Here is a 15,396-nt window from a genome sequence, read left to right as displayed (position 1 = left end):
AATCACGTACTGACTCGTACTTAAGGACAGGTGCCTCCATATCAAATGCTGGGTCTGATTCGCGCCTGAACATTTTTATTATAGTTACCATTTTTCCAAATGATAATCATCGTCGACGAAGACCGCTTCCTGCTATTAAATTTGCTGTTATATTTTTTTCTGCTTCTTCAGATATCGCTGCTAGTTTTTGATTTGCAGCTTGATTTATTATTTTACTAACATCTGCGGGCATCACCTCAGTACTTGCCAGTTTCACCGGTGGTTGTTGTTTTCGTCGCAATAATCGTGATAATCTTTCTTTGATCGCCGAGAACGCCTTACCAGCAACATTGACAATTGCACCAGGAGCTTTATCACGAACAATACCAATAGCCTTCATCGATAATTGTTTTGCAACAGGTGCTACTTTGGGAGCTATCCTCGTGAATAATCCTCGAATGACATCACCAAGTCCATCTCCGTAAATTGCTTCATAGATTGGTAATCGTGAGTTTACCGCTCTAACCTGTGTGGGTTTACGATGATTATCATGCACAATCAACTTATTTTATTTACCATTTATCTAACAACTAGTCATCAACGAGCTCATCAATAAGTTCTCGGTAAACGCCAATATCCATGATACCACCTTGAAATAGTCGCCGACAAATATCAGCTGCTTCATTGGTTATTTCTGGTGAATTATTTCCAGCTCGTTTTCCTCCTATGAGAACTTCTAACCGTGACACGTCATTGATGATATTATCAGGACATAAACCAGATCCTGTTTTAGGTTCATCTTGGGGTGGTGGTTGCATTACCGGAGTAGGTACTTCAGTGGTGTCCGGGGGTGAACCTTCTCGAAATCCATGCGGTGAACCTGTCGGTGTAAATGTCATTTTCGGTGCAGGAATTTTCCTCGAGGAGGGTGATTTAAGTGACTCTTTAGCCTTTTTAATTTCCGACAGCAACCTTTGCTGTGGCGAAGAAGATTGTTGTTGTTGTTCTATTTGTCGCAGAGGTGGAGGAAGCTGATACTGGGAGGACTCTCCTTGTTCTAGTTGTTCCCCTCTCTCTCTATAAAGTCTTTTTACTTCTTCTTTAAGTCTTTCAAATTCTGAACCTCTAGCTTGTTTTTTGTTGTAATATACGCGATATATCCATTTAATGAAATTATCATCATTTATTTTTTCATAACGGGGTTTTAAAATACTAGATTTATTAGATATACTATTTAATATTGCTTCAGGTAATCTCTCTCTTTCAGTTTTTCTAATTTCCTCAACAACTCCTTCGTTAAATTTTGCAATTAATTCTACGTTTTCTCCTGCTGGTTTGGATTTAGATGCAAGTTTTTTTCTCACATCGGCGACTTCAGTACGAAGTTCTTCAATGCCTTCAAGTATTTCCTCATCAACAGGTGGAGGTTGAGCTGCGGCTATGTCAGTTGGAAGGTCTCGTAAAATCTTTTTTGTTTGTTTGGTTCTTCTTGCTGTTTTTTCAGCCTGCACTGCAGTTTGTTCTAATACCGGAAAAATACCCTTTTTCCTCTTCTCATCTTCCTCCGCAATATCTCCCCATATAGTTTTTTCAACAGCCGATGCAGCTTTCTTAGTAGCTACAGTGACGGGTTTAAATAGTTTTTTAGTGTCTTCTTCGTACTCAACTTTTGATTCTTGCTGCGCTTGCAGATTTTTTCTAAATGAGTCTCTGACAGGAAGAAATTTTTTAATTGTTTCTAATCGTTCTCGTGCTGTTCTTGCAGTATGAGATTCTGGATGTACCATTTTTATTATAACATAACAATTTAATTAATATCAGCAAAAGAGGAGCAGCAGAGAGGGGTGATGATAAAATTAAATTGAATTAAATAGATATCATTAATATAATGAACAACTGTGCGTGGCTGCGTCAAGGAACAACAGATAAATGCAACAAAAGGTGCCGTGGAGAATATTGCAAGAAACATAATTATCTTATAAAGAAAAATCCTCATGCTGGTCCACGAAGATGTGTTGGATGTAACAACGGCGTTAGAGGATTATATCAGATTTGCAAAAATTGCGGTGGAGATCGATACAGAAGTTTGATGATATATTATAAACACAGAAAGAACATAAATCCCAAAATAGAAAAACCACCATCAGAACTTGAATATTAGTTGAAACATAGAACAAATTCCGAAGATTCAGATGAAGATGAAACAGATGAGGAAAAACGACAGCGAGAACGCGTTGAAAAATATTCATCAAACTTGGTATGGTGGTAAATTAATAGCAGCAGAGAGGGTACCTACCAACGTTGGTCGTCAAAAAAATAAACAAGAAATAAATAAACACGTAGAGTACTTTATTTTTTCAGCTACTATTTCAAACTGAGGTTTTATTAGCACAATCGGTCATTGCAAAAATAAACATCTCAAGGAAAGTTCATTTGTAAAATCTGGACCTTTCTACGAGATGATTTATTTGTTTGTTTTATTTGTTTTGTCGGAATTCTATGGTCTGTTCACCCTCTCTGCTGCTGGTTGTCTGAAGCTGTTTAGGGCTGTCTGTAGCTGTCTAGGGCTGTTTGTAGTTGTCTGGGGCTGTTTGTAGCTGTCTGTACATATGTCTATACGTATGTCTGTGCGCATGGTGGATCCATGAAGGGAGGATGTAGCCAATACAAATGGGCCAACCCAATCTAGGAGAACTTTGCTGTCGGTGCGTATGTGTGTGCAGGTATCTCAGGCTATCTGTCTGGCAGTCTGTGTGTTGATATGGAAGATGATGCAACCATCAAGGCCATATGAAGACGAAACCACTAGTTTGTAAACTTGTGCATATGGTGGATCCATGAAGGATGTGTACAGCCAATACAAGTGAGGGCCAATCCAAGAATTCGGGAGAGCTGTGTGCTTTGTCATTAGACACATTTTGCAAGTTTTACAAAACTATATAAATCATATGGCTGTACAAATGACTGAGTCATGTTTGTTTCAATTGGTTGTTTCAAATGAGTACAATTGAGTCATTTTGAATACATAAGATTATTTGAATCTCACTTTCTTTTGAATCATTTTTTTGTTCTTCTACTTGTGAATGTTTGAATAGAGTATTTGAATGAGACGTATGTTTGGAGCATGAAAGAATCACTGTATTTGTTATATATATATATATTATTTTTATTAATTAATTTTATATAAATTATCATCATTCATCACACTGTGTTGTGTTATCATTTGATCCAGGCATCCATTCAGGTCTCTCCTGCTACACAGAGATAATAATTCTTTATGATTGTGGATAAAATGCTCAGTTCATCATTAACTGTAAACATAGCAATTGTGACCTAGGTCAAGCAGACCACTTTTACTAAGAGACTCAATAACATCTACAGATCTCTATGCAGATGGCACAACATTGTCAGACATCCAAAACACAAAGCATGAGCTCGAAATTTCTTTACAGAATGCCCTAAACAAACTGGAAAACTGGTGCACATGTAATGGCATGGTGGTAAATACTGGTAAAACTAAAATATTACTTATCTCAACACGGCAAAGAAGGACAAATCTTGATAGTGATGAACTATGTCTGACATGGAAGGATACAAATCTGCAAATAGTCTGTCATGATAGGCTACTTGGTGTTCTGGTAGATAATAACCTATCATGGACTGAACATATCAAACATACCAGTAAAAAAGTCAATTCAAGTTTATGGCTTCTCAGTAGGATAAGACATTTTCTCCCTGAAAGGCACAGGAAACTATTTTATAACAGTTACATACAACCCTATTTGGACTACTGTAGTACAGTATGGGGTAATTCAAATGATAAAAACATAGCAAAGCTGGCACATCTTCAAAAAAGAGCATTTGGGCTAATATCAATCCAGAAAGAAAGCAAGGAAAGTTTAGCTGGTAGGTTAAAAATATTACCTATTAAAGACCGAATCTGTTTGAGAAAAGCCAAATTAATGTACAGGATATCTCAGAATAGTGCTCCTGAATATTTACAATCACTATTCCAGTATAGGCTACCTGGTAATACTCCCCACCTGCGATCCATGTCAACCAAACAGTATAAAATTCCCAAACCAAATAAGGAGTTATTTAAAAAAAGTTTCCAATACTCTGGAACTCTGCTCTGGAATAGTATTCCAGCTGAGATTAGAAATGCCCACTCTATTTCCTTCTTCCAAACCCAATATATCCAGTGGCTTCAGAGATGCAGCTTAAATAAATGAATTCCTTTGTATGAGGGCCTCAAGGTAGATTAGTTTTTAGCTAATTGTGTTACCCTCTTTAAATAAGGTCATTATTATAGAGGGGTATATAATCCTGTTTAACATTGACTTATTCATTCTTGCATTAACATCTGATGCAGAATCATTCCTACTGTTGGGTTCAGTTTTAATTTGGTTTGATTTATCTATTCAAACTATTATTCACTGGAATTACAAACTGGTCAATATTATTCTTGGAGTAAAACATTAATTTGGAATTATAGTAAATTCAGACAAGGATGTTTTGGATCATGTTATTGTGATACATCATGAGACTGTTAACACATGACCACATTCCAGGCCATTAGCACATTGGCAAATTTGATACTAAAGGCACATCAACACATTCAACATCAGAATTTTGTTAGAATACCACAGGAATTTTAACTGGAAATCTATCCATTTGGACTTGTGATAGAACTCTTAGGACTACATGTATTTGGGACGTAGTTCACAATACTGTAAGTTCTTTTTAAATTTTAACCTTGTATTCTAGGGAAATACATTATTTGTTGATAGAACTGCACTAATAAGGGATTGGTTGATAGTAAGTATGTGTTTACCTTCTGCTGACCACTCCTTAATGACAGAATTTTTAATTAGAGTTACATTGTTGGCAGCGTGGAAGATGTTCCACTTGTAATCATGGGGAAGGATTCGTTTCAACTCTATCAGCTGACTCTCTCCACTGGAGCCCTTCACTCTCACTTCTTGTAAGGCCACCACATCCGGCATATGCTCTTTTATCTGAAATGCATGATGAACCAATGCCAACAAATTACCAAAAGTCAATAATTTTATTACGAAAATCCAACAATGTGATCAAGGGAGTTTTAGCAAATGAAATTCATTTTTCTGTGAGAAAGTACAATCATAACAGGGGGCCCCGAGTGACCGAGTGGTCTAAAGTGCTCTCCGTCATGGATCACTGCCATCTCACCTCTGTCTGCGTTGGTTCAAGTCTCGGGCTTGGCAAATGTGGATATGTGAGAAAGCTTGACGGTAGCTTCTTGTGGGTTGGTGGTTCTTTCCGGGTTTTCCCGGGTTCTTCCTCCACCATTAATACTGGCTGCCATGTATAGCCTATCTTGTGCTGAAAAATGGCGTTAAACCCTATAACAACAACAACAACAACAACAATCATGACAGAATGAGGCAAAAAATTTCCCTGCTTTACAAAACACCTTTAAATTCTGCATATTTTAGCCTGTACCAGTATTCACCAAATCATAACTAACACTACTTGCAAATCTATTGCAAAGGTACACAGAGGTTCTATGTGTGTGTGTGTGTGTATGTGTGTGTGTGTGTATGTGTGTGTGTGTGATTTGGATTTTTAACGTAGCTTTAACAATGTTTCAGTCATATCACTACGATGTCTGCAGTGTGACAGTTTATATTGACGTCTAGCACTGGGGCATCATGCCGCAGACATGTAGCATAATGTCCCACACAGTCACATTATCCTGACACTAGGCTGACCAGTCCTAACACTAACCTCTTAATACTGAGTGCCAAGCAAGGTAGCTGTTAGTACCATTTTTGTAAGTCTTTGGTATGACTCGGCCGGGGATCAAACCCATGACCTCCTGCATCTGAGGCTGACGCTCTAACCACTTGGCCACTGGAACAGTCCACAGAGGTTCTATACCAGTTGATAGAAAATCATTGCTTACTTTCAGTTCTATGCAGAATTTTGTTTAATCTGTTGATGTAACATGTTCCTAATTTATCTTATAGTGTTCACTTTGTAATGTACTCACTGAAAAGAAATGCAGAGAGTGAATTCCAATTAATGATCATCTGGTAAATAGTTAATTTTGTGGCAAATGGCACCACATATCTAACTCTTGTCTCCTTGGGGAATGCATAAATTAGTCTGAAAGTCTCATATTGGTTTTGGACTACCTGTATATCGCCTTTGCTTCTTTCTTTCTTTCTGTTGCCCCTCTTGTCAGTGACGTCTGAAGCACAGAGACTGGCAACACTCCCAGCATATCCGTACTATGATTTATGTGGCAGCATTTTCATATGCAAATTAGGATGTGAACAGGGTTTGTGTCCATCCAGGTAAGTGTTTGCATGGTGGATACCAGTCACAAATGTAAACATCTGGTGATTAATGTATTTTAAAATACTGGTGATGAAACTTCAGATAACTGTTTTAGTAGCAATCATTTCCCTGTCATGTGTTTTGTTTATGTCACAAATATGAGATGCTGGCATTTTAACAATAATGTCAAGCTTGTTTTTTCAATGTCTGGAGGACACATTATATAACTGTTCCACACATCTGCATAAAGTATTTCAGTATCATCAGACATATAAGCTACATTTCACATCATGTGCATCAATGAAACTTGTACAAGAAATGTTAAACCTTTGCCCAAGTGTGGTGCTGACCAGCAGGAAATTAATCCATTCTTTCACCTGAAGCCTGTTAACAGACTTCATAACTATGTATATGTTATTAATTCTTTAAAGAATTACTTCAAACATTTTCACTTGGATTATGGAGTCTCTTCTACAGTGATTTGTAAGTAACCAAACTGTGAAGAAAATTAAGCAATGTCATCTCTACAAATAATACACATTTAGAGCAGATATCACTTCTAGCTGCAAGAGATCCAGATCATTTCAATTTGTTGGTCAGTCTTTGATATATTACTTGTCTGACAATTAAGACATCAATAATAATTTATCAGCTTTAAAAGAAACGAATGAAAATTTGGATGAGCTGGGTGGTAATGAAGATCACTATGACAAAGTGAGCACAATTATGGAGAGAGAAAGAGAGAGAGAGAGAGGTCATGAACGAGTTCATTTTAAGATAAACATTTGCGCCATCAACTCTTATTTTTCATCTTTCATAGGTTTTGCTTTTATTTGGACATATGATTCTTCCCCAAGTTCAAAATAAGATTTTTCACATGTTGCAGCCTACAGAAATTTTTTTCCACTTTTAAATGATACAAAATATCACTTGATTTAATAGAACATGCAGAAATGCATAAACCTGAGCAATTGATACATATTTGATATTTGTAACAGAAAAAGCTGTTTCAGTTATTTCAGTTACAGAATTTGATGCTGATGCTTAGACCCTTAAAATTAACATTAGCTGTCACAAAAGCAAGCGAGATCTTCAGAAAATTTACATAGCTTTTAAATGATATCAGACTTGATTTAATGGATGATTAAGAAATGCAAAATTTTTATCTGATTTGCCTCTCAAGTTATGCCCAACCCTTGGACTCCTTAATCGCATATCTGAAATCCTGTTCTCATAACATTTCAAACATACCATAAACATCAAAATATAATTGTTATTTCTATGTTAAATATCATTGATATACCCCGGAGATATCATAGAATAAAAAACTAAACTCACATTTCGATAAACAACATGAAGATGTATGTTCTTGTGGCAGAATCTTGTGACATTTGATATTTCAGCTAGTTCTAAATCTGTGCATGTTGCTGAAGGTTAGCCCAAATTGGGAACAAAATTATTGCATCTTGTATGAAACTGAACTTACTCTTTCTTCTTTTCTTTTACCTATTTATTCTTTAATAATACTGTGTGGAAAATGTTTTATAAATGGCATAGTAGCTTCATACAAAGTCATGAGTTTATGGTAATTTTGGTAGTATTCAAAGTTTTCAGTATTTTTCTACTAGCATGACCTATCATCTGCTTATCTTAAATACACTGGATGACCATAAATTATTAGTTTTGCATAACCAGTTGATTTAGCGACAATGTTTGGATTGCTGGCAAGTACACTATTTTAAAAATGCATCCATAAATATCACTCATTCCAAACATGACAGTATGACATGTTCTCAAAAAGAATCTATGGCTTCTCACAATCGATAACACTGTAACAAATCGGTTAACACACTTGTTATCTGATAATGTTCATTGATGTCATGTAAGTCAGATCACAGGATTGAATCTTTGTCAGCATACAAGAGTCAAAATATGACGTATGTTAATGTTGTTGTTTTCTGGTGACTATCACAATTTATGAGTTGCCTGGACTGGCTTTCACAATTGATAGGTACTGACTTATAAACTTTGTTGCACACAAGTTGTTACTCTTTGTTGGAACACCTGAGTTATTTAAAAAATTTGTGGTTGGCGTGTACTTTCATGCTTATGTTGCTGGTCCCATTCTCACTGACAATCCTGGTGCCACTCCCCATCACAGGTGGTTATAAATAATTCTATCAGATAAATTTCTGTTGCTGGAGGGCACAGGTGGCAGCATGAGGGCCATGGAAGTGGCATTCATATTTCAATTTATATTAAAATGTGCAACATATACATCAAGTTCCCAACATTAGGACATCATATTGCACAGATCTTTTTAAAGTATTACCATGATATCAGAATAACTCCCCTTGCATCACCTGAAACCTACATGGCATCTGTTTATCTATCGTTTCCCATAACCTTCTGATTTAAACTGGAAATTAAATATATTTTAACATATAGCAATGAATAACAAATAGACATATATAGTATCTTGATGGTAAGTGAATTTATTTACTTGTTTGCTATTTTAAGACCCATGATAACACAGCACTCCATGCAAGACCTATACTATTCGCATAATTTCCCCCCTAACAATTTCAAAAACATACAGCATCAAGGATATAAAAAATGAACAAAACTTAGTTATTCCATTCACCATTTCTAACCTGATTGTTGCCACTAGACATTATAAATACTGGATGCAGTAAACACAGTTTTTACTAAAACAGACTATTCTAGGTAAAGGACAGTGAACTTTGTGAATTTTTTTTATATATATCCTTGATGCTTTTCGTTTTTAAGATCGGTGGGGGTGGGTGGGTACAAACACAGGGGCTTGTATTATTGCTTACAATTGAGATGTCATACATGTACCACAGGGGCTCGCATCGTTGCTTACAAGCGACCTGTCATACATGTACTAGTTATTATTTAGTACATGTATGACAGGTCACATGTAAGCAACGATACGGGCCCCTGTGACATGTACATGTAAGCAACTATACGATTCCCTGTGGGGACAAACAGGAGAGTTTACGAATACTATAGCTCAGTTGAATTAATTCGTTTTATTGAACTTGCAATAGCTATAATAATACCATTTGGGCGATCCTCTGTTTTCTGGCATTCCAATTGAACATGACATTCCAAAGATTGTATGTGGAAAAAGTAAAAGCTGAAGCTGCGCTGACAGCAAAAATGAAATTCAGTACATAAATCTCAGCTTTCATGATTATACGTTACGGCTCTCATCAGGGAACGTCAACTGATTCTTTTCCGAATTGTAAAACATGAATTGATTGGCTACAAACCTAAGGTTCTCTAGCTACGATGTCGTAGCCTCAACTTGATTTTGTTGTGGTTGTCCACGAGGTAAGAGTAAAGGTACTAATATTAGTACAACAAGAAATTTAGTATTATGTTATCTGACCGGTACTGTATATACTTAAACCGTTACTAATAATCCATTGTACGTTTCATTTCAGCGCTGGTATAGACCGCCATTGGTGATGTTATCAATTTTCGTGGATTGGTTGAATTGCAAGGTTATTTCGCTTGTACTTTTATTTGTATTTTTTAAAAATTATTATAATTATTATTATTTTAACCCTAACTATGCAAAAATGTATACGTTTATATTTTTAATATATACGTTTAAAATTAGAATTGAAATTAAAACATACAATATACGCCCATATCCGTTTGTTACCGTTATCAGTTTTCGTGGTTTTGTAATAAGATCGCGTTATTTTACCTGCACGGCAGTACTCGTAGTAGTATGTATACTGAAACCGTTACTAAGAAATACGTTACACTGTATTTGGGTGCTGGAAATTACATTTCTTTCTGACTAATCTACTTTAAGTTTAGTACCGTTATTAGTTTTCGAGGACTGTTACAAAAATCATTGAAAAACCAGTTTGGTATGGCCTAGCTTCCGACGATATTGGTTCTATGGTATCGCAGTATTTGAACATTTCGGTATTTTTTCCCTATAACGCCTCCTATCGTGTACTTATAGACACCATATGGCCATAAGTTACTAGTTCTGCATCACCAGCTTATGTTGGGAAAATGTGGGGATTGCTGACGAGTACACTATCTTAAAAATTAACCCATGAATATTACTGTTTCAAAATAATATCCTTACATGGGGTTCTGAGATTGAATCTATATCTTCTTAAAATTGCAAATGTTACAAATTGTGTAGCCAGTTATTTTGTATAATAATGTCCAGTGATGTTTATATAAGAGTTAGATCACATGATTACTGTGTTGGTCAAGGACTAGGAGATTGAATCTGTGGTAGCAAATAAGGGTAAAAATGTGAAGCATGTTAATGTCATTGTTTCACATTTAACAGGTGTTGACTTGAAAGCTGTGTTGTACACGATTTATTACTTTTCATTGGAACATGGGTTGTTTTTCAAGCAGCCTTAGGTTGATATGTACTTTCATGCTTATGTTGATTGTCCATTCTCAGCAACAATCCCAGTGCAACTCTCCTCATCATGGGTGGTTAGTTACAGATCCATTTCTTTAATTCTCTCTTATACGTTTCTGTTGAAGGGCACAGGCGACATAATGAGTGCCATAGACATAGCATCCATTTTTCAAGTTGATTACACTTTGTGCAACACATTCATAAAGTTTCCAACATTAAAACAAGTTGTTGTTGTTATTCTAGGGTTTAGTGCCATTTTTCAACACACTATAGGCTATACATGCGGCCAGTATTAATGGTGGAGGAAGAACCCAGAAAATCCCAGGAAAGAACCACTGACCCTCGAGAAGCTACTGGCAAGCTTTCTCACATACCCACATTTGCCGAATCCGAGACTTGAACCTACGCAGACGGAGGTGAGATGGCAGTGATCCGTAACGGATAGCGCTTTAGACCACTCGGCCACTCAGGGCCCCCCATTAAGACAAGTATAATGCCATCATCAGATTATTTTTGTTGTTGTTGGTCTTACTGTGATATCAGAGTAACTCCCTTTTCATAGCACTGACTGCACATAGCATCTTTTTAATGTTAGCTTCCCACAGTCATCTAATTTAAAGTGGATCATTTTAATGCAAAGAAACAACTAACAGACTTAATTTATATCTTGAGGGTCATTGTTTTTATTTACTTATTTGCTGTTTGCAGACTTTAAGACCCGAAATATCATAGCACTCATGTATAGTAGAACAGAAAATCAAAACAAAAGGAAAGAAAAAATTGTAATTTGTAATCATTTTAAATCAAAAAACTGAATTGTCTGATTCTCATAAATTCTGTGGCATAACTACACAAGTTTTAAGATCATTTTTGGTCTGCTTAAACGATAACTATACATTATACAGCTACATCACTCAAACGTGTGTTACTGTAGTAGTTGTAAAGACTTTGCGGGGTCCATACACTCGTCCAAATCTGCCCATATCCCATATGTACCAAAATCCATACACTCGTCCAAATCTGCTAAAACAAACATATTACAACCTTGATGGTAATTGTATTAATATTTTACAATCAGCTGATTATTAACATCAGAAGTCTGTTCAGCGGATGCGGTAAGTTGAATGATAACACTTTGTCGGTGCTCATTCATATCTGGTGACAATAAGAATCATTACTGTTAGAGTTTTGCAGATAACACATCCATATAAATGTACATTTGCCTGTATATTGTAGTGTGTTTCAGATTGTTAACATAGCTTTAACAATTTTCAAGTCATATCGCTACGATGTCTGCAGTGTGACAGTTTATAGTGATGTCTAGCACTGGGGCATCATGTCCCACCCAGTCACATTATCTTGACCTGTCCTAACACTAACCTCTTAATGCTGAGCACCAAGCGAGGCAGCTGTTAGTACCCTTTTTGTAAGTCTTTGGCATGACTCGGTTTGGGTTCGAACCTTTGACCTTCCATGTCCGAGGCGGACACTCTAACCACTAGGCCACCAAAGCTGTCACCTGTATATTATATAATAATTTATGTACTGTCTTGTGATTGTGACATGATTAGTTCATTCTGTCACTTAATGATTTTTCTGCCACACCAATATGTTCTGCATAAAGTATGTATGCACTGAGTGGAGTGGGGGTTTGAATAAAATTCAAAAAGCATTAGCCTGTGGCTGTGGCAGGGTGACTGCTAAGCATGTTCTGCTGCGGTAGGTGTCAATATTCCTTGATGTTTATGAAGAGTAGTCAAGTCAGAAAGATAACCAGCATCCGAGTTAGATGCAAAGTGGCTGGTATGCCATGTCAGGCAGAGCCAACATCTACTTAAAATTTTGAAGTGTGGTATGTTTTAGTTTTATTGCCAATGGTGCACTTTGTGAATGAAATATTCTCCTCTTCATTTTCTGACATGACCAGTTCTTTTATCTCATGATTCCAACAGATTATGCATTCCAGACCCTGATGCCTCCTGCAAATTTGTGAAGCCATACCTTGCCAGACTGGAACAGTGTATTGTATTCCGATGAACAAAGAGACACATGGATTGCCTTTTTGACACCTATTGTCCTTTACTTTTGTAATGTCACATAATTGCACACACCTTAAAAAAAATTGTCATCCAAGAAAAGAACTGTTAAGGTTCATGATTTGGATGATATTCAAACTGATGATAAAAATTAAGATCCAGTCATTCCAAAAGAGACAAGGCTGATAATATTCCAATTTTCCACAGTTTGATTGGTTGAAATCATAGTTTTAGTCACTGGCTGACATTTGACTATTAAAGTTTTGTCCATGTTAAAGTCTACTAAATATTAGCTGCTGGCACATGTTTAAAACTATTATTTGAGATAAATGTTTACATTTGCCTTAGAAAAGCATGTGTGTGTGTGTGTGTGTGATTTAGATTTTTAACATAGCTTTAACAATTTTCCAGTCATAATTTACTTACCTAGTTTAACATATTTTGAAATGTATATATTTTCTGTATTCAGTACAAACATGGCCATTGAGATTTCTAATTGTGACTGCAGGCCATTTTGCAATCGCAAATTTGACAGGTCTTTAATGTAAGAGTACAGTATAAGTGTTAAGTGTTCCACATGAATTTTTAAAATAATGGTACAGTGTACCTCTGGAGAAAAAAAATGTGGGTGCAGATTAAAATTATTGAGGTACATTCCTTGTAAGTGTAAATTTTCTTTTCTATAAGTATACAGTGTTTAGCAAGGCTTGTTTCACGTGTTAAGAGGTCTTGTAATAAGTATTAAAGAAAGAAATGAAAAATAGCAATGTCTGTCTTAATTATTTGAAATCTTTTTCAATGTGTGATTTCAGATTCTGTTTGTAATCAGATGTGGTTTTTACTGTTTCTGTGTAAAATAAAAAAATAACTCCTTCAACATCATACAATATTTCTTTTATTACTTGCATGTACATAAGACCATACCTATAGGCCACACATTGTCATAATTCTAAGCATCCACAATATGTTTCTTCAAAAAGGGAAAAAATTGAATCAAAAGAAATTATTTTCCTTGAATTATCTGTTTCCATTCTTGATTGTATGTCTACTATCTTCTCACAGTCACTATATATAGAGTGCAAAGGCTAGACATAAAATTAATAATGGGAAATGATAATTAAAGCAAAATAATTTCCTTTCTTTAAATTATATATATATATATATATATATATATATATATATATATATATATATATATATATATATATATATATATATTACAAGACTACTTCCTGGTTGCTCAGTGTCAGGTTAATGTGACTGGGAGGGATATCATGCCAAATGTCTTCATCATGATGCTCCAGTGCTGGACAGCAATATAAACAAGCCCATGGTGACTGATTGGTTTAAGACCTCACCATACAAGCTCTGGGTTTATACACTCTCATTAACAATGCCAATACATAAAGCCCATAACTTTGTTGGAAAAATGGTGATTACCATATCAAGTCTAGCTGGACTTAAATCAGTCATACTTCAGCAGAAGACGCTCCGCAAAATAATTTCAGATATATCAGTAGCATATTTCACCAATCACAGTACTGTTGTTGAATTGATTTCCATTCACTGATCAGTAGATTATAATTGAAGTCCTTGTAATAATCAAAACTTCTTAAAATAGCCTTGGCTACTAAATTTTAGTTTCTTGACAGCACATGTATATTATTTGGTATGAAACAATTCGTCCTGCTGACAAGAACCATAACCTATCCATTATAAACACACTAAAAGCTTCTTCTATTTCCACCATCAACGATATTCTACAGAACTCAGACATATTGAATTTCAAAAATATGTACTTCTTGGTATACTGTATCTACCATTAACCAGGTCAGTTTTGAAAACTTGCATGAATCATTAAGTTAGATCACAAGATGATTAATGTCGTGCAAGTCTTGTTACTCTGTTAAGTTGCAAAGAGTGATCACGATTCATCTTTTTATTTCATCCCATTCCTGCTATTTAACACAGAATTTCGTGTATACATGGGGGAAGGTTCTCCATCACATGATGGAAATTCCATCTTCAGAATTTACACACCGGTCAGTCTTTTAAACTGTGCAAATCCATTAAGTTTTTTGGGTTGGGGGGAAAGAGGTTAAAGTGGTTGGAAAAGCATTCAGTAGGAATAAAATCGATGCTTAGGGATACTACATTTTAAATGTATGATTTACTATTGAGCAAGCAAGTTTTCATGCAGTATTCATTTAACTGAGACTTCTCAGATGTTCTGCTGAATCATGATGTTCATACTTCACTACATCATTCATTGCCCTCTACAGAAACCTGGATAACTCACAGAAACCTGGATAACTCTGTAATTATATTCCATCGCTATCAATTCCGACATTTGTATTGTAGGAATTATAGTAAAGAAAGGGTTCTGATATATTGGAGTGAGATCCTCAGCTGATTTCTTTAGCTTCTCGCATATCATTCTACCATTATTTTTTCTATTTCCCCCCGCCCCACACCTCACTTCATAGAAAGAGTCTTTTAACAAAATAATTTCTTGCATTTTGTTGGATTGGTAGTTGGCATGCAGGACAATAAGAATTTTTCCCATACTAAATTCACAGACAGTAACAGCATATGATTTTCCCTCTCCAATTCAGTACAGTTACA

The 15,396-nt window shown here is 35.7% G+C and overlaps 2 protein-coding genes across 3 annotated transcripts in view; one reads left to right on the top strand and one right to left on the bottom strand.

Annotated features, from left to right (window-relative positions):
* LOC149787855 (uncharacterized) overlaps positions 1–9,563 on the bottom strand; it is a 45,042-nt gene extending 35,479 nt beyond the window's left edge. For both annotated transcript variants that reach the window (XR_016424116.1, XM_089974079.1), the window contains exons 1-2: positions 9,390–9,563; positions 4,814–4,997 (exon numbers count right to left, since the gene is read on the bottom strand). Coding sequence is in view for 1 of the 2 variants with exons in the window: in XM_089974079.1 (XP_089830205.1) it covers positions 4,814–4,997; positions 9,390–9,521 (316 nt within the window). In the remaining variant the exon portion in view is untranslated. The remainder of the gene's footprint in view (positions 1–4,813; positions 4,998–9,389) is intronic.
* Positions 9,564–9,595: 32 nt separating this feature from the next.
* Positions 9,596–15,396, top strand: part of LOC149787854 (uncharacterized) — a 136,402-nt gene continuing 130,601 nt past the window's right edge. The window contains exon 1 of the mRNA XM_089974078.1: positions 9,596–9,663. The gene's annotated coding sequence lies outside the window, so the exon portion shown is untranslated. The remainder of the gene's footprint in view (positions 9,664–15,396) is intronic.

Source organism: Sinohyriopsis cumingii, chromosome 11 (assembly GCF_028554795.1).
Source record: "Sinohyriopsis cumingii isolate HCF-2022 chromosome 11, ASM2855479v2, whole genome shotgun sequence".
In the NCBI taxonomy this organism is placed as follows: Eukaryota; Metazoa; Mollusca; class Bivalvia; order Unionida; family Unionidae; genus Sinohyriopsis; species Sinohyriopsis cumingii.
Note: the sequence above shows the minus strand (reverse complement) of the source record. Positions and strands in the feature narration are given on the sequence as shown.